The following is a 19,648-nucleotide window of genomic DNA, read 5'->3' as shown; positions in this document are numbered from 1 at the left end:
CAGAAGAGAACACACTCAGCAAGTGACTTGTAAGCCATGGTTGACGTGTGGTTATCGACATTAAACCTTCCTAATTTCTTCAAACGAGAGTCAAAGTCTTGACTATTTAGAAATGTAGTCTACATGAAAGTTTTCTATCCACAACTGTACCAAGCTTTTTAAAATAAGCACCGTTTTCCACTTCCTGATCTTTTATACTGGCTTTAAATACAGACCCTGTCTGTCAACCTTCCTCTGACATTCAGCTCTTTGGTTTTACTTAAGGTCAAGATAGCTGCTGTCAGACCAGTGATGGGATGGTTGACACACTGAAAGTGGACAGGGTTGTTAACATCATATGGTGAAATAAAACACTTGTTTTTTTCTTTTGTTTTATGGTAATAGAAAAAGTAGAAAAAGAAACGTGTGTCAAGTTGGACTGATGTAACACACAGGTCGATTTACAGTACAAAAATATGCAAAGGTTTCTTAAAGACTTACACTTTTAAAAAAGCATAAGAAAAAATTCCATCACGCTGTTCCTATTATTTAAAATCCATTTAGCGAGACTCTAAAGTGCTGAAGTGACCAGAGTTTTCTCTGACTGATTTGAGCGTAGAATAACGCAGCGCTGTCTCTTCCGGACCCATTGTTGCACCTTCTGCTTAGCTGGCTGAAAGAAGGCTAGCACACCTTTCCCTTGTTCCCTCGACAATAACAAACACAATACAGTTGTTTAGAAACACCTCCAACAGCCTAAAACAACTGCTTATCATTCTTATTAAAGTAACCCCGTTTTAGAACTGCTCAATAAAGCTACAGTCAACATGTGTGTCAAACATGTTGCAGTGTAGCTGTACAGTAGGACAACTGATTAATAATAACATTTTATTCGGGTGACTATGTGAAGAGACAAACAGCAAAATTGCAATATTATATGCAACTTCTACCTTTAGCAAGTGTTTATTCTGTAATTTTGCTAGATGTATACCTATCTTTAATTTTATTTAACTAAAATTCTGCAAAATTTATCAAATTAAAACATGAACAAAACATAAATATATTGAATTAACTACAAATATTCTAAATTACATTAGAATATAATTTTTTTAAAGTATTTGAAATAATTTTTTGCTTCTATTTGGAGTAAAAACTATTTCATACATTTTTTTCACATTTTCTCTGTATCTTTTTTAATTTTATTTCATCCTACAAATGCCAATATGTAATTTAGCAAGAAAACTCTCTCTACCAATTTATCCCATTAGGTCTCATACTGTCATATTAATCACCCTATTATGTATCCATACCACTGTTGTGACTTTAGTCTCGACAGACATTCAAGCTAAAAACTGCAAAACATGTTATTAACATGTGCTATTTATTGCTAGCACTATAAGTGATCCTTCGAAGTAAACAAATAAGACTTTAATAAACCGTTGTGGCTTCAGGCTAATTATTGATTCCCTTTGTGTCTGTGTTCACGTGTTTACAACATATTCAGAAAAAAGTCCGATTTGTGTCCCCCCGAGGAGTGTCCTTTAACTCAAGTAATCAACACCTCAAACACAATGTCAGATGACAAAGTTAATACGATGCAACCTTTTCCTCTTCTCGTTCTGTTCCGCCTCCCTGGCCGCGTTTAAATCGTTAGCTCTTGCTGACGTCGGAGTTGCGGTGAAGGTTTTATCTACTGTAAAGAACAAAATCAATACTCAATCCAAAAAAAAAAAATATCTGTGAGCAGAAAAATACGCATTCCCTTCTGACTTTGTGAAATGGCTTTTAAGTGGCTCGTGACAGCGCTGCACATCAATCAGACCTGTGTGAATGAATCTATTCATGGAGTAAATAGACGTCCCCAAATCATGTGAACCCTTTAAATGTCTTCATTTGAGAGTTGCAGATGAATGAAGTTGAACTAAAACGTAACAGAGTTTGATCGAGTTTGTAACAAAAAAGTATTTGCATCTTGTTTTGGATTCTTTGACACACTTCTTCCAGATCTTTATTTTCTAAAGTGGCTGGCCTTCAGATCACTTCCTTACCAGACCCATAGAATTTACAAATCACTTAAATAGAAGCTTCTGCCAGCATGAAGTAGGCTAAAAGATCTCAGAAAACATCACATTGTGCCCTGTTAACTCAAAAACACATGTAAAGAATAACAAAGTCACTGACATTTATGGGTGTGGAAACAATTACCAAGCTCTTTGTTGGGCTTTAGGATTTCAGTGAGACGTTATTCAAAAATGAAGAAAGCATCGAAAAATGACTAACTTTTCCTGAATTGACTGGCCTTCAAAATAACTGTTGTTTTTTTTTTTTTTGGTTTTTGTTTTTTCTTTCCATGTCTAGCTGGCCACTGTGGAATCCCAGAGGGAATTGTGAATGGCCAGGTCATCGGGGAAAACTTTGGGTACCGTGACACAGTTGTGTACCAGTGTCTGCCTGGCTACCGCCTCATAGGCTCATCGGTTCGAATCTGCCTCCAAGATAACCAGTGGTCCGGACAGCTGCCCATCTGCATACGTAAGGAATTCACCTTCTGTTCTCACAACTCTGCTAATTGATAGAAGTGGTTAGAAAACCTCTTGTAATAATACTTACCATACCATTTAGCAGTCTGAGAAAAGCAATTTTTTACATTTGTGTTTTGTAGCTGTACAGAAAGACCTAGACCGATTCTCCTATGTTTTGCAGAAACAGGCAGCTTTGAGCCTGAAGAGTCCAGATATTTGTTTAAAGTTTGATTGCCTTCTTTCCCCCAAGAGCTCAAGAGCCGGTGCAAAACAACTTGGAAATCACTTCAGGGGCATACGAATGAAAAACACACTGAAAAACAACCTCATGTCGGAAAGATCTGCTGGATGACAAACTGCTTCCAAGTTTCTTAAAATAAAATTGACTGACCAACGAATTAAGGCAAATTTATAAGCGTGAAGCAAGTATACTCTGTCTTCAAAACTGTCATAAAAACTGGTATAATGAGATAAAATCCAATCGCCATTGCTTTGAAGCTCAGCATGGTTTTCATCAATAACAAAGGAGGAGAGCAGCTCAATTTTAAATTTAACTGCCTTGAAAATAGAATAAAAACGGTGATGCTTATTGACGAAGACATGCTTTCCAAGCCGAGGTGAGGGAGAGTCAGTCAATAGAGATAACTAAATCAAAGTTTAGCCTTGGATGAGAGGCGATTGAGCACATCATTAAAACAAACATCTTTGTTCTGGTTCAGGGGTAACAAAATTCAGGGAAAACGGATTATAAAGTGTGCATGTGCAGAGGAGCTATTTATTATTATTGTTATTTTAAATTACTGACTGTAAACTGTACAACAAAGTAACTTCTAACATATGAAAACATTTATGTCACCATTTTCCCCACTTTGTGTTTTTCAGTTGTGTTCAGGGTTTTAGTTGGAGTACGTTTTATTCATTGTAGTACCCAAAATTTGAAAATATGAAAAAGAATATTAAAGCAATTAAGGACAAAAGCACTAAAGCACTAAGTTCATCTGCAGTTAGTTTTCCCACAGCATCTAGTTTTACCCTAAGAAATCACCTCAAGACAATGATCCACACGTGTTTTTTTTGGGGTCAAGCTAATTATTAAGGGGAGAGAGAATGTTTGATGAGCCCTTATTGATTAAATTAATTAATCATGCATCATTACATATAAACCAAATGTAATTTAAAAAAAAGAACATATTTCTTCCCTTCGAAACTTTATGCTCACAAACAACACCTTTTGTCTGCTAGATGGTCTTCTCGTTTCCTCCATATTCTACCTATGCATATCCTAGGCATGGCATGAACTGTGTTGTCCTTATCCGTCAGGCCTGGATTGTTCTTTCCTTCCAAGCAAATGTTTCAGTTATGAAATAATTCTGCAACAAAAAAAATGTTTTAGTGGAGAAAATGTTTAAAAATCCACCTTTTCTGTCTATGTACATCCTCACATCTCACCCGCTTGACGGACTTAAAGGATTTTTGCGGTACAAGGAGCGCTCTTTCTGCCTTTTTCAGTGTTGCCAATAAGTAGCCATAGTTCCCTTAAAAAAGTCTCTGTTCTAAAGAAAAAAAAATAATAATTTCTTTGTGCATTGGTAGTCAGTCACACTATTGCTACTTCAGATGATGCATCATCATTCATATGGTAGTATTTTAGAAAAGAGTAGCTTTATTTTGCCAAATAAGTGTCTTTCACTGTACTTGTGTTAACTGGTTCTAAAATTTGATATAGTTTAGCTTAAATAACTTTATTGCTTTATTTTCCATCCAAATCGGCTGTAAACTGCAAGTGCGCCAACATTACCACCATAAGTTGTACTATTTTAATAGAGTGGGATTTTTATAATGAAGTTGGGAAGTAAAACTGTTAATGTTGAATACATTGACAACTAGCACAGCTGTTGCGTGGTCAAAAAAACAACAGTGGTGGATTGGCAGCCAGAGCTACTAATCCACAGCCCCACACTAGAATCCTTAAAGAGCCAGAGGGACAAATCTGTCTTATTGGTCTGGGTTGAGATTATTATTATTAGGGCTTGAGGACACAACAGAAGGCTCTGACGTGTCCGGGCTGCTGTGGAAAATTCTCTAAAATTGGTCACTTGCTGTGAGTGTCATGATTTTTTATTTTTCCAAGCCACACAGAGAGAGAGCACAGTGGAGGTGGTGATGATGAGGCCAATTATAGGGCCTGGCTTCCCTAAAGCGACAGGGCCAATTGTTGACTAAATTAGGAAGACAGAGTTGGAGTCCAAAAAGGAATAGCGGGGGCTGCTTTGTTTTAAATATTACCAAGAAACAGAACGAAATGTTCCAATATAAAGACTCTAGTATAGCTTCGTGAGCATGTATTTGCATTTTGAAGGGCACACATCTGTGTTTGCATGGCCGGGACGGTTTGCGCGTCCCTTGGCATGTTGGGGAGTCTCTCTAAGCTGTAGCTGTTTTTATTGAGGTTATTCATGCAGGAGTTATTGAGGGAAATTATTTTACAGCCAAATTATACTGTAATTATGGAGATGAGAGGCTCTTGTTTAGAGACACAAACAGAGAATGATGATGAGACTATGAAATGTGTTTGAATGTGTGCGTGCGTGCAGCCACGGGGTCTGCTGGCAGTGTCAGATGGCTGCGTATCTGCAGCATGCAAAGTAACTTCTGATTCTCGCTGATCGAGTTTCTTTGCTTCTGTCTCTCTCTTGTGGCCTCTTGTCTTCATTTCCCTTCACTTTAAGACTTCCTTTCCCTCCTTTTTCTTTATCTCCTCATGTGTCCACTCTTCCTCTCTCCTTGTTTTTCTCTTCTCTGTTTTGCCACCCGGCAATCGCCTCTTTTCTAGTTTGGGCGGGCTCCTCTTCTCCCAGATTTATTTCAAACCGGGAAGTTGGAGAAGGGGATGAAAGAGAGAATCTGCCAATAGCTATTGGATGTCTGTTTACACAATCGTCACACAAACACCGAATAGTTTCAGCGAACAAAGTAACCAAGATAAATAATTACAAGGAACAATGAGAAACAGAGGACACTGAGAGTGAATGCAGAATACGGCCAAAAATCGGTGACTGAAAATTGGAACTATTATCATTTCTCGTAAGGATGTGAACAAAAGGCTTTAAAATCAAATAATAATAATATGGAGACTTGGCAACTTGCTTGCATCTAGCCTGTGCATAGTAACGAGATAAACCTGAATCCTCCTCTAGACTTGGAAACCACATGTAGATTTTCAGTCATGTTTTGCAAAAGGATTTACACCCTTTTTCAGAATTTGGCATATTACAGATTACAGTTTATTTTGCTCAGAATTTTTGTTGTAGAAATTCAGAAATAGAGTATAATTATGAAGCCGAACAAGAAATTAAAAATGGTCTTCAATATTTTTTTAAACGTAAAAGTCTGGAAAACCCTTTTTCATGTTTTTCCCCCCTAAATAAAATCCAATTCTGGAAGAAAATCTAAGTTGCTGTAAAAGCTTCGAGGCTTGGACAGAGGTTTATCTTGCTGCAGACCACACCCTTAGAATACAGTGGGAGTATAATGAAATCAATTAGATAAATGTATTAGAAGCACCTAAATCTATCTGAGAAAATTGATTTTCACAGACACTCTCCATGATTACGCTTTAGCCATTTTACAAAGAAGAATGGGCAACAATTTCAGTATCGAGACAACTGTATAGCAGCGAGTCACATACTCTGAAAAGACTTCCAGTTGTAATTGCAGTGAAAGGTGATTCTAAAATGTTCTGACTCTACAAAACCATGATGAAATACACTAATATTTGTGGTTTTAGTTTAAATCTAAAAAGTGTAAGGGGTACTCATTACTTTTACAAGGCATTGCAATTATATGTTTATTGAAAAAGTTGTTTCCAGGCAACCTCTGCTGTTTTAGCATAAAAAAAACCAAATCCTAAAACTTATATTTTTGCTATTTTTAGCGTGTATTCATTGCTGTTGAAGCAATTTTTTTGGCATAAGTATGTTGCATATGCTTTTGTTGTGATAACAATAAACTCTAAAATCATCCAAAATCCTCTTGAATTATTTCTCTGCCTTAATTTGATATTTTATAGCCAGACTTTTACAACCTGTGATGGGTTCTCTTTAATTCATGTGGTAAAATTTGGCTATTCCTATGTATTTCAAGATTTATAAACCATATTCCTACAATTTAGTCACAAAAACTGATGGCTTTGTTTCTACATGTTTTGTGTGGGTTTTTACTTTCTTGTCTTTCTCTTTTTATTTATTTTCTTATATTTTTGCTCGTCTTTTTTTGTCAATTTTTCACTTTCTGGACTAACACTTTTGATTGCCACCCCTGATGCATGAGCTCATTGAAGTCTATCTTCCTTATTTATGACATAGTCATTGGAAAATTAAACTTATCCCGGTCATAAAATCAAAATATGTGAATATAAAATGTATTTTTTCCTCATTACCGGAGACGATGTTTTTTTTTATCTGCTTGATGTGAATTACTGTCAATTTTTAATGTGTGTGAGGCCTGTTTCACAAAGCTCCAATCACAATCTCCAGCTGTCATCGGGAATAGTTTGGGGACATGTCTGTCATTATTTCCCCCTGTTCTACTAAATAAAACACCTCAATGAACATCCTCAAAGAACAGTGATCCCATATTTTCTTTTTCCTATGGTCGCATTCCATTTGCTGAGTATGAATATTTCAGTGGTGCATGTCTCATCTTTTGCAATCTAAGCCACACAGTTAGTTTTGTCCTTATTCTGGAAGTTTCACTAGATACGAAGTTGGAAAATTGCTTCTAATCTAATTCGAAGTGATAAAATGTAGACTCATGCTGCTCAAAAGAGCAGGTCAAAATGGTGCATATTATAAAATGAAAGCTTCTCAAGACATTTTTGGGTCATTAGCCCGTATTCAGTTTCATGCATGTGAACATTTTCCCCTAGCGATCAGCTGTGGCCACCCAGGAAGTCCCATCTACGGCCGCACGGTGGGAAATGGCTTTAACCTCAACGATGTGGTCAGCTTCGTTTGCAACCGGGGATACGAGATGGAGGGGCCCGCACGTGCTCAGTGTCAGGCCAACAGGCAGTGGAGCCACCCGCCCCCAACGTGTAAAGGTGGGGAGAAAAGTTAAGTGTATTGACCCCTAACTTTCTTTTTTAGCTCATTCTTTCTTACCATTACTGCATGCTCCTGCTGCCATGGACCCAATTCATCTCTCAGCCCCAATTCTTACCTTAGACCATCCCTCCTTTTTTTCATTTAATCTTTTTCTTCCATCAGCTTTGTTCATAATAAACACATTTGCCACTTTGACCTTCTGTCCGAGAAGAAAAGTAAATTCTCTCTTTAAATACACTTTCTTTTAACCTTGTAAGCCAAAGATTAATTCAACTTTCCTTTTGGTTGCTTGGAATGACTATACAACATACACCTGTAATGATTTTTTTTTTTTAAACTGGGGGTCAGTGGGGATTTGTTTGGATTTTCCCAAATCGACACAGGCTCTAAACTCTCCCTGGTTCATGCCAAATAACACAGGTTTTCCTCCTGTCTGTCATTTGTGTTTCCCGCATGTCTGTGTCTCTCTGCGTACAGTGGTCAACTGCTCCGATCCCGGCATCCCAGCCAACTCAATTCGGCAGAGTAAAATAGAACATGGCAACTTCACTTTCGGCACGGTGGTGTTCTATGACTGCAACCCTGGTTATTACCTGTTCGGATCACCGGTGCTGACCTGTCAGCCCACCGGACAGTGGGACAAGCCTCTTCCCGAATGCATAGGTTTGTAGATTAAAAGGGCTTTTGTCATGCTGCTTGAGGCCAAAAGCAGCTGATCTTTCAGTCTCGATCTGTCTCGATGTGTAGTTGTAGACTGCGGCCATCCAGGCTCTCCGCCCAACGGCATGCTGACGGGAGAGAAGTTCACATTTGGTTCGACAGTCCGATATTCCTGTCTGGGTGGGAGGCAGCTAAAAGGAGAATCTTCTCGGATGTGTCAGCTCAATGGGATGTGGAGCTCCCCCATGCCCTTCTGCTCGGGTGAGCATTTTAAACTTCAGAATATACAAGCGCCGACGTCCAACCCGTACCAGGGATTCTGATAGATGGATAAAAGGTGTCTAAAACATGTGGACTCGCCAGAGTGTAAAGTGGCATGCTTCACATCTTGCAGGTACACTTTTCTTAAAGCCTTCGCACTCGGTTGGAGGGATAATAGGGGTCTGGATGAACATGGAGAGGAAAGGTAGCTGCATGAAAAGTGAATGTAGCAGTGCCTGTCTGGTAAAACATCGCTGGAATGCAACCTTGCCTTACAATCGCTCAGTTCTGGACTTTAAAAATCGTTTTCTCTGCTAGTTTAAAATCAACACTTGCTGACCTTTTGTGTCATTTTAGAGAATCTAAGGGTGTTTATTTAACTGTGAACTGAGGGATACAACCAGGTACAACTAGGCACCACCATAGTCATCTAATATGCTTCACAAAGGCATATTTTATTCCCTCCGGATTTCCTGTAAATTCCTATCTTGACGCTTGTTAAGCCAGATTGTCTTTGCGGACGGAAATCTTCTTTATCTTTCATAATGTAAACAAACACTCCCGAGTTATATGGTTCACCATCAGCTTGCTGGAGGCATGATTACAGCTCTTGCAGACCGAAAAGCTCCCAGCTGCCACTTACATAACAAGCACGGTGAGAAACATTCCAGACGACTTGACTAAGAATACATTGTTATTTACAGCAATTTCCCAGAGGTAACGTTGGGGTGAGGAAGGCTAATAGATTAGAAAAAAAAAGAAAAAGATTCATGGTTTCTACCTGGCTGGTCTCCACCAGAACCCTGTGGAGATAAGACTTCAATCTGGGATAACAATACAAGCTTTGTTATTACGCTCCATCAGAACTCACAAGTAATTTTATGTATTTTTTATTTATTTATTTATTTTTTTATAAATCTTTTCATGCTGTCCAGAAACACTGGGTCCAGGTGTGAAAATCAAACTGAGTTGGTAATTATTTGGTTAGTGTTACAAAATGAAAGAAATCACACACTGAGATTTGATTTGGTAGTTTGGGCGGAGAGACTTCTTTGTTAAAAATCTGAGATTGCAAGAACAAGAAGCTTTCTCGGATTTGATTCAACACAAAACAGAAATGTCCTGCAATCCTAGACCCGTCTGTGTGTAAGGTAACAAATATAGTGACAGAAAGATTCAGTGCTTAAATAAATTATCGTAGTTTTAGGTATTTTATTTTGTACCGTATTGATGAAAAAAAAATATAGTTATGGCTAATTTTGACTTTTTCACAAACTTTTACATCTGGCTTCATTGTTTAAAAGATAATTGCATGGAGAAACCTGTGATGGCTGTGCATCCATAAGGGGCAGGAATAGGGAAGTTTACAGCATTAAGTTAACTCGCATTATGCTCAAGCAGGAACTTAAGCTATTTAGAGAGAAATGGAAATTAGTCGTGGCCTGTAACATATGTGGACTCTGAGGGAATTTATCTCACTGATATTTGCTCTTATGTGTTTTCTAATTTAGATGGATCAGATCATTTATATTACTTGCATCCATTCTCCTAAAAGTCACTTTTATCACAAGGGGGGGCGAGGCTGGCCAGCATCACTACACCTCCGGACAACATATCCGCTAATTAATGTGTGCTGGTTTTTTGCTGCACCGTAGACGTTACTGATTCATTTGAAGACATCCAAATAAAAACTCCCTTTTTTTTCCTCAGGTTGTACAAAAATAATGATGAAACCTGGATTATTCAGGTCAGATTACATGAAACTAAATATAATGCATTCACTGGTGAACTTTAAAGCTGCTGAAAGGAGGATTTCATCACCTTTAAACAGAGCCAGGTTATCCGTTTTCTCACCTCTAGTCTATACGCCAAATTAAACTCATCAGCTACTGAGTGTAGCTTAACCTTTAAAGGACAGTGGAAATAAATTTAAAAAAAATGCATTTCCCCGAAAAAGTTGTAGTCCTTCTTTAATACGCACTAACTCCAAGCTTAGCACTGCCATTTAAAAGAAAAGTTTGAAAAAATAAAGAGAAGAATAAACTTAAGGAGTGTTAAATTCCTTCAGCCTGGTGCCCAAACATTTTGAGACAAACTATGATGCTTATTTGTGAACTTTGCAATACGTGATGGCTGCTCTCAAGAGTGATCACATAAAATGTAGTACAATGCAAATGTTATAACAACTGACATAAAAATATAAATAATATGCACAATTATTTTTGCCCTGCCATCAAATGGTTTGTCGGCATCATTTAGGTGATCTTACGGTTAACTTAGTTTTTTTATTTTATTTTAGAACAGGACAGCTGGTGTTGCTTGGTCAATACCACTAAATTAGAAAAGCAAAACAAGTGCCTTAAAAGGAGTTGGAGATTGCAATAATATATATGTATATATACATATTTTTGATGGAAACAGGCACTGTCATCGTCACTTTGCATCAAAAGCACTTTATAGGCAAAGCTATTGCTGGCAGTGGCATTGCAGCCAAATCAACCACTGTGCCCATATTTGGGTCGTACATATTATGACAGGTTAACATGACTATCAAACCAAAAGCTGTGAGTGATCACCTGCTGGCACATTATCCAGTACATTGGGTTAGGCAAGCTGTTAAACCAGGTGAAAATTGTCTGAAAGGTGGATGTCAATGAATGTATAATATAGAAAAAAAAACTTGTATACAGCTTTTTAGAGTGTAAAAGTACAAATGGTAATGGGTAGATATGAGCATCAACTGTTGGGAAGCGATTCGTAAACTGTAAAGATGAGCCAGAGTTGTTTCTTAGCACACAACTTGGAAAAGGATCCATCTCAAACGGGTACTTTAAGCACTCTAACCCAACATTTAAAGGCGCAAAACCTTAGCAAGCCTGGAAACATATTGATCACAACCACTTTAGGAGTATAATAAAATCTGGCTGCTTGGCGTAGTATGAAGAAACTAGGTGCAGTTTGAAACTTTTCCACATTTTGTACATTTGAGCATCTCGGGAGCAGTTTAACTTTAAAAGCTTTTACTTCATAATGTGTGTGAATGTGCCTTTTGTAAACTATTTCGCAAAAAGGCTCTAGACTTGCACAGCATAGTGTAAGCAGAACAACTGTGAGAGAAGGCAAGAGCTTTTTAAACACACTCACAACAGAAGAATGACTAAAAAGTTATTTTTCTTGTGAAAAGTGTTCTGTCTTGCCTGAAATGTGTGTTCTGCAATGAATGTGAAGGGTTACTTCGAGACATAATTAGTCATTCAGAGCCAACAGAAATTAATCAGGTTGTGGCATTAATCTTATGCACAAGTAACCCAATGCAAATCTCATACCATTAGCAAAATGGGCAGTGTGGGCCAGCAATGTTTGAGAAGCAATATGTTAGTCTAGACTCGTGCACTGGTGTGAGAATGTGTGTTTTTTTCTGTATAGAAGTGTGTGTGTGTGTGGGTGTGTGTGTGTGTGGGTGTGTGTGTGTGTGTGGGTGTGCACTCTCAGGAGCATGCTCTGTATGTCAGACAGGGTTTTGCTGACCAGGCGGATGTACAAGGGCAGAGTGAGGACCCCACACACATACACACACTTACACAAGCTGCTACCCATCACTACACACACGTATACACACAGAGTTTTAGAGCAGCATATGGACTTGTCATGAACATAATGTCTGCAATCCGCTGCCATTTGTAAACAGGCATTTTCCACTTGTTGACCATAAGGATTCGACATGTCATTTTTGGGGGCTTTTTTTTATTTGTGACATACAAGAAAGTACAAAACACCATGGGATGAATTTTCTTCCTACAGGTGACATTGCTGGTTCTTGCGGCGATCCTGGCATTCCCTCCCACGGCTCAAGGGAACAGACGGATTTCAGGATCCGTTCCAAGGTCTACTTCACCTGCTCAGAGGGCTACGAGCTCATTGGGTCTGCGGAGAGAATGTGCTTCCCCAACGGGACGTGGTCCGGCACTCAGCCCTTTTGTAAACGTAGGCTGAATGTGGATAATTCCTCCTATAGCCATTTTTAGCACATATGTTTTTCCCCAATAATCACGGGATTCTCTGTCGCGTTTTGTGCAGCTACTCAGTGTGGAAATCCCGGCACTCCCAGTAACGGCAGAGTCTTTCGCCTTGATGGAACGACGTTCTCCCACTCTGTCATCTACTCCTGCATGGATGGTTACCTGCTCACTGGTGCCACCACCAGGCTGTGCCAGGCCAACGGGACATGGTCGGGGGCACAGCCAAACTGCACTAGTGAGTTATCTGCTTTGCTTTCCCCGTATTACAAAATGTTTTTGTACTCTTTTAAATTCTTTTGTATCTTGGCACATAACTACAAACTTTATTATTAACTAAGATTTTTTTTTGTTTTTGAAAGACCAACACATTTCGAACATAGGACAAAAATGCTTCTGAATGTACACTTTGTAGAAGCACATTTTGCCCCAATTACAGCTGCAAGTCTTTTGGGATATGTCTCTTCCAGTTTTGCAAATCGACATACTGAACTTTCATTTAATTTATTAACCCTCCCTCAGTCCCAGAGGTGGTGAAGTGGACACCGTGTATGCTTTTACGTTTTGTTTGTTTATCTGGGTTTTTTTATGGTTTTGGGAACTGACGGGACACCCCCGTCGCTTCTCCTTTGTACAACCTTGACATCTGCCTCACTCTTTCTGAGCACCAAGTTAGGACTGCGGGGTGGTTAAGGGAAGAAAGATATCCAAAACCAACCTGGCCCCATGTAAAAAGTAATTACCCTCTTTGTTGAATCATGAATTAGCTATGATCAAAGTACATTTTTAAAAAGCTGAACTCAATTTCACAAGCCAATCCCATGCCTGATTATTACCTGACCTGCAGATATGATAAATAATTTAAACGGAGCCTCTCTCCTGGTTAAAAGTCATTTACCTCTGTCAGTCTGCGGAGGTTACAGCGCAATTCCTAGGAGTTTGGGAAGCCTCAAACTAAAGTGAGAGCCAAAATCCACAACTGGAACAAACATGCAGCAGGGATGAACCTTCTCAAAACGTTATGGTTAGGGTCAGTGAGAAAGAGAGACTGGGCAAAACGTCATCCAAAGACTTCCATTATCAAAACCACAGCGGACATAAATGACACAAAGACTCTTCTTACATTTCCTAAAATGAAACTTCTAGATGAGCCCCGAAACTATTGAGAAAATATTCTGTGAACTGTTGAGAAAAAGAGAAGCATTTTGGAAGGTGTGCATCCCATTACGTCTGAACTAAAACTAGTATTACAGAAATAGGCCATCACACCAAGTCTCTGCCAAGTCAAACTTGGCAGAGATGGTGAGAGGGGATGGATCTGCTTTATCAAAATTTCACAAAGAGATATAAGAATAAATGTAAAGTAAAATGCATGACCAACATTTCTGATTCTTATTTTTCAATAAAATAAAAAAATAAATAAAACCAAGCATCATTTTCCTCCTATTTCACAGTTATGCATCCTTTTTTGTTTGTCTGTCACATAAAGTTCCAAAATAACAGATCCAAGTCTGTGGTTGGAACAAAGCAAAATGGAAAAAAAGAGACTATGAATATTTGCAAAGTACTGCATAGTTATTAGCAGATGAGTAAACGTCTGTACAATATGTTTCTGTTCTCTTTTTCAGTTCCAAGTAACTGACAGCAAAACAGTTTGCATTTTTCTACAGTTCAGCTGTGAACATTCAGACAAGACGACCATGAAATTAGAAATTTCATTTACAAATTCAGCTTTAGAGAACACCAAGAAAGTTGAGAACAAACAGCGAGGAGAAAGATAAAGAGAGAAGTGGTTTTATTCGGTATTACCTGGAATAAATCTATGCGTGGACTCGAGTCGAACGCAGTAGCGTCTGTGATCAATACGTTAATGATGTAACTGAAAAAGATTTTAATCAAAATACCAAAATGTCAAGTGCTACTTTCAGTTACAGCTATACGAGCTGGCATCTCCCCCTCAAGGTCCCAAACATTAATCAGAGCCTCTTCACAAACACGAAAGTCGTCCAAAGACCTAGACAGACGTTTTGAGAGCTAAAAGGAAGGACTCTTTCAGATCAGATTCTTTAGACGGCCAGCAAAAGAATCTGATCTGCACCTCTCCTGCTGGCCGTCTTAGCACAGCCTCAGCTGCATGTAAAACAGTTAGCGGCTGATTATGCAGTCTAAACTATAATTTATGCAGTACAGTTAGCTGCAATTAAGCCGTTAACATTTCCAAACTGCTTACGTGGATCACTGTACGAGTTGTTCTCCACAGCCTTTTGTGACACTGCTTCATGCCCAGTTAGAAATGACTCTGCAACACTATAAGGCCTGAGTAATGAAATAAAGCTCAAATATTTATGCTCCTGCTTCTCATTTTATCGCGCGGCGTGAATAACCTTGATCATTGTTTACTTTGGCTAATTTGCTTTTTGAACCCGGAGGGAAAACTCCGACAGAGTAAATAACCATAAAATATAAAAAGTCTCTTCCTGTGTGAAATATGACCAAAGCCATACTTGAGCGAGTGTTAATCAGAGCGCCGCGTTTCCGGTGTGCTCGCTCGCGTGGCATTCAAAGATATATGCAATAAACATATCTGCAGAGGAGCTTGCAGATATTAATTGTGTCTGGAAAAAGGACTTTCTTTCCAAGGGACGTCTGGCATGATCTTTATGGTTCCACATTTCTACTGACATTTCTGACTTTTAATGCATTTATGTAAAGAAATAAGCCATGAAATATCCAGCGTGGCGGGATAAAAGGACAAAGACGTAGAAGTGCTGAGAAGCCTAAATCTAGAATTGGGGCTTCCTGGAAGTAAAGACAGTTTTTAAGAATGTCTTTCTTAAAGGGAAAATGGCTGGCTTTTACAGTAGATTACGCAGCATCTATTAAGAGGCATGACAGAATGTGGGGTGGGTTTAAAAGCAGTAAAACTGCCTATTAGTCTATGAAGGACAGTGGCCTAAAAGTACTGTCTGGGGAATTCTAATACTCCTTAAAACCATCCCAGGACAACCACAGCCATCATTTCCCAGATCCTTTTATGAGCTGCACCTTTAGATAATATGCAGCCCGTAAAGGGATACGAAATGTATTATTAAAATGTATTTAGTGGAAAAACTAATAGTTACAAAATGAATCACATTGTAAAGTATCCTTTTTATCAAAAAAAAAAAAAAAAACTTGGATTTTCCTGGATTCGTTTATTAGGAGGTTGTTGCTATGAGCACACATCAGAAAAAAATCAAATGATTCTTCGCTATCAATGCAAATAGTATTATTAATGATATTATTAAGAGGCATGACAGAATGTGGGGTGGGTTTAAAAGCAGTACAACTGCCTATTAGTCTATGAAGGACAGTGGCCTAAAAGTACTGTCTGGGGAATTCTAATACTCCTTAAAACCATCCCAGGACAACCACAGCCATCAACTTGTCCCACGAGAAATATTCAGCTTCTTTACACTTTCTATGTTTTTTATGTTTTATATTTTGTTATTGTTGTTTATCTGTGTTGCCTACTATGACGTGTGCTGCTGCCTTTCTGCCTTTCACAACGGTTACCGTTGTGAAAGAGGTCTTAATGTCAGTGTTTTTTTTTTTGTTTTTTTTTATCTGGTTAAATTGAAAAAGAAAAAAAGTGCAGATTTAGTTTTGCTGGCATAACTCAAAAACGCTTTTTTCATTTGCTTAAAAGTAGCGGGTTTCCGTTACGATTTATGTTCCTTTCGTGCTTTTGAAGATTTTGAGGATTTTTGGTCGTTGGGTATGAAAGTATCTCTTTCTGTGACTCGCTCAGAGGTAAACTTCAGCTTGTCGTTGTGTGTTTGCCCTCTCCCACAGTGATAAACTGCGGGGATCCTGGCATCCCGGCAAACGGCCTTCGCTACGGTGAGGATTTCACTATCGGACAGAACGTTTCCTTTCAGTGCCAGCCGGGCTACAGGATGGAGGAGGACGGGTCGCCTATGAGGATGTGCACCCAGAATGGGACATGGGGTGGAAACATGCCCATATGTACAGGTAAGCCTTTTGAGTCAAGAACCTTAAAAAAGAAAAAAAAGGCTTTTTAGCAATAATGTGGCTTCAGTGAAATGTTTCAAATGCTTATTTCCCAGCGGTGACCTGCCCGACTCCCGTTGCCATCAGCAACGGCGTACTGCAGGGCAGTGACTTCGAGTGGGGCAGCAGCGTGAGCTACAGTTGCTCACCGGGTTACGAACTCTCGTTCCCGGCCATCCTGACCTGCGTATCCAACGGCACCTGGAGCGGCATGCTTCCGCAGTGCCTACGTAAGAATTACGTCACGTTCACGCGCTTCGCTGGCAAATTTCAAGCACCGGTCTTTTGAATTCCTGACACCAGAACTGTGAAATGTCATACGTGCGTTTTTGCGTTTGCAGCCAAGTTCTGTGGCGACCCAGGCACGCCAGTCGGGGGTTTCAGAGAGGGTCGGAGTTTCATTTATCAATCCGAAGTGTCCTTCAGCTGCTCTCCACCTCTGATACTGGTCGGCACGGCAACCAGACTTTGTGAGAACGACGGCACCTGGAGTGGAACTCAACCACGCTGCATCGGTAATTTGCACAACTGGTTCACCAAGCAACCGTAAAATCACGGAGAGCGGAAGACTTGTTCAAACTTCAAGTCAAAACAGTTATTTTTGTGCGAGAACTTGATTTTGAAGTAAAAATTAAGAAAATATGTAAATTTTCCTGACATTTTACTCCAAAGTAAACTCCATCAATCTATTTTGAAATAATTAGTATTCTACGTCTAAATGTTTTTGAGTCGGGTCATTCCGAAACAACGCACAACTTTTACAGCAATTGATGTACGTGTAATTTATAAGCCAAGCAAAGCTTACTTTTAGAATAGTAATAGTTTATCTAAACATTGCATTAATGTTGACTTGAGAGACACCAGCAGCATGTGCAAACCTGTACAATCTTAGCTTGAGGCTCAGGCCGGACTGGCGCTGGTAGCTACCCGGAGTTTGTGACGAGTGAGGATTCATGACGGTATCGGCTGATTTCCTCCTACTATTTTTCAACTGGTGTACGTTTCACTTTTCGCTCAGCTGCCAGTAGGTGAAAGACGTGGCAGGAATATAAAAAGAGACACGGCGATTATTATGATGGAGCAGAAAGCCTCATCTGGCACTTGCAGGCTGTTCTAATTAAGAGAAGATGATTCATCCAGAACCTCCTGTGGTGTAATATATAGTGCATCAATGTGTAAAAACAAGAAACACCGGTCCACGTCAACACAAGTTATAAATAGGAAAACATTTTAAAATTGTAAGATCCTTAAAGTTGCCGTTTTTTTATGTTAAAAATTAAGCAGCAAAGTGCCTGTAAAAGATTGAATTCATTGTGAAATTTTTGCAAAACGTCAAAACTTTGATATGAGCTACTCCACATCTAATATTTAGATACATGTTGCTTAGCAATATGCAAAGAAATATTTTGTTTTGTTAAGCCATCAACAAGCTTGTAGCATAATCCTGAGAGGATAAACACAAAACTAAAGTGGCAACAGGTGAGAGTGATTACAACACCAACAGCATGATGTTACCACCTGAATACTAGATGTTGGTCTTAATTAGTTTAACCATCTATCCCAAATGGTCGCTCTCATCTGAAAGGAAATTAGTCATGATATGCAGGAACAAAGCAGGAATCGCACAGACCAAGTCCCATTATAAACTCGAAGATGCTGGAAAATCAGTACGTTTGACATCGACACAGGCTCAGTGGGGGCCGACCAAGGCAGAACCCCCTGCTAAAAAAAAAATCAACACCTTCAAGTGCGAATCAAATTTGCAGCTGCCCACTTGGACAAGCCGAGTGCCTTTTTGGAGAAAATGTTTCATGATCAGACGAGACAAAGATCGAACCGTTTGGCCACTTTGCCAGGAAGAACACGTCTAGTAGAGAAGATCAGACCCAAGAACGCTACGCTATCTAGCGAGCGCGATGGCAGCGGCCTGCTGCGCTCTGGTTCACTGCCAGAGGTATTGGTACTTTGCGGAGGGAAGAAACCTCAGATCAGCAGCCAGGCGGTTGAAAATTTTACAACAGGACCGAATGTTACGACAGGATAACGAACCCAACTTTGCACCCATCTGGGGTTGATGAGAAATTCACAGCGTAATTCAGCGCATCCTGGAAAAACAACAGTTTCAATAAATTACACTAATGTCCATGTTGAGTGCGTGTAAACCTCTGAACAGAACAGACGACATTTCTATTAATTCTTCTAAGAAAATCTCCAAGGCTTTGTGTTGAAAAACATTGTATTAGTACAATAGTTTTTTAAAAATGTTTCTATCTATTGATTTACGATTCAAGTTATTGCTCTTCAAGACTTTGTGAGTCATTTGTCATCATTCATTCATCTCTGTACAAGCTGGAGCCCAACAGAGCTTCCTCAGGCAGGGGGTGGGGGAGGGGGGTCCTCCCCACTTCAAAGTCTGGGATCAAATTAAAAGGCACCACACTTCAGAGACAGATTTCCAGAGAGGTTGTTCTTGTAGAGTAAATATCTTGCTTTAAATAACATATCACGGCCCAGTAATGCAGACGGGTGTTTAATGCCGCCCCTCTGCTGTACGTATGCTCGCCTATTGTTTATGCCACGGCGGCGCACTCGCACAAAATTATTTTCAGACTTCTGTGGCTGAACAGCCTCGCTTTGTTGTTCTTTTATTTTTTTATATATTTTTTTTCTGCTAATTCTCAGTCTATTCACTCCCCTGTCGATGTGGAACCTATCAGACACACGTCGTTTGTGCCACCAGTTAATTAGCGCCGGTGCCTAATTATCACCATTACGCACCCGTTATTACACAGGCAACGGCCACGATTCAGTCTATACGCGGGTCTGTTTTCGCTGAGCAATTTCTGCTTGGAGAAAGTAAAAAGTTTTATTGAAATCATAACGAGTAGCGAGTGGAAGCTCATCTCAGAGATTCCTGCTAATGAAAAGGCAACCTTCAGCAGGAGCCTTGACGGATTCCTTCGAAGAGAAATCAAGTATAATTTTTTTTTTTTTTTTTTTTTGAGATTGGTAACTTTCCTTGATAAAACTGCTTTTTTTTTTTTTTTTTTTT

General features: G+C 39.3%; 1 protein-coding gene across 6 annotated transcripts in view; it reads left to right on the top strand.

The window, feature by feature from the left end:
- The window catches only part of LOC103472465 (CUB and sushi domain-containing protein 3-like), a 389,352-nt gene that overhangs the window by 358,385 nt on the left and 11,319 nt on the right, over positions 1 to 19,648 (top strand). For 4 of the 6 annotated variants that reach the window (XM_017307525.1, XM_017307524.1, XM_017307522.1 and 1 more), the window contains 9 exons: positions 2,338 to 2,511; positions 7,429 to 7,614; positions 8,084 to 8,269; positions 8,354 to 8,527; positions 12,329 to 12,511; positions 12,605 to 12,781; positions 16,378 to 16,557; positions 16,653 to 16,826; positions 16,938 to 17,111. In XM_017307525.1, the coding sequence (XP_017163014.1) occupies positions 2,338 to 2,511; positions 7,429 to 7,614; positions 8,084 to 8,269; positions 8,354 to 8,527; positions 12,329 to 12,511; positions 12,605 to 12,781; positions 16,378 to 16,557; positions 16,653 to 16,826; positions 16,938 to 17,111 (1,608 nt within the window). The remainder of the gene's footprint in view (positions 1 to 2,337; positions 2,512 to 7,428; positions 7,615 to 8,083; positions 8,270 to 8,353; positions 8,528 to 12,328; positions 12,512 to 12,604; positions 12,782 to 16,377; positions 16,558 to 16,652; positions 16,827 to 16,937; positions 17,112 to 19,648) is intronic. The other 2 variants (XM_017307523.1, XM_017307521.1) reach the window with 1 other exon arrangement.

This window comes from Poecilia reticulata, linkage group LG11, assembly GCF_000633615.1.
Source record: "Poecilia reticulata strain Guanapo linkage group LG11, Guppy_female_1.0+MT, whole genome shotgun sequence".
Lineage (NCBI taxonomy): Eukaryota > Metazoa > Chordata > Actinopteri > Cyprinodontiformes > Poeciliidae > Poecilia > Poecilia reticulata.
The sequence above is the reverse complement of the archived record's forward strand: the minus strand, read 5'-3'. Positions and strand labels throughout refer to the sequence as shown.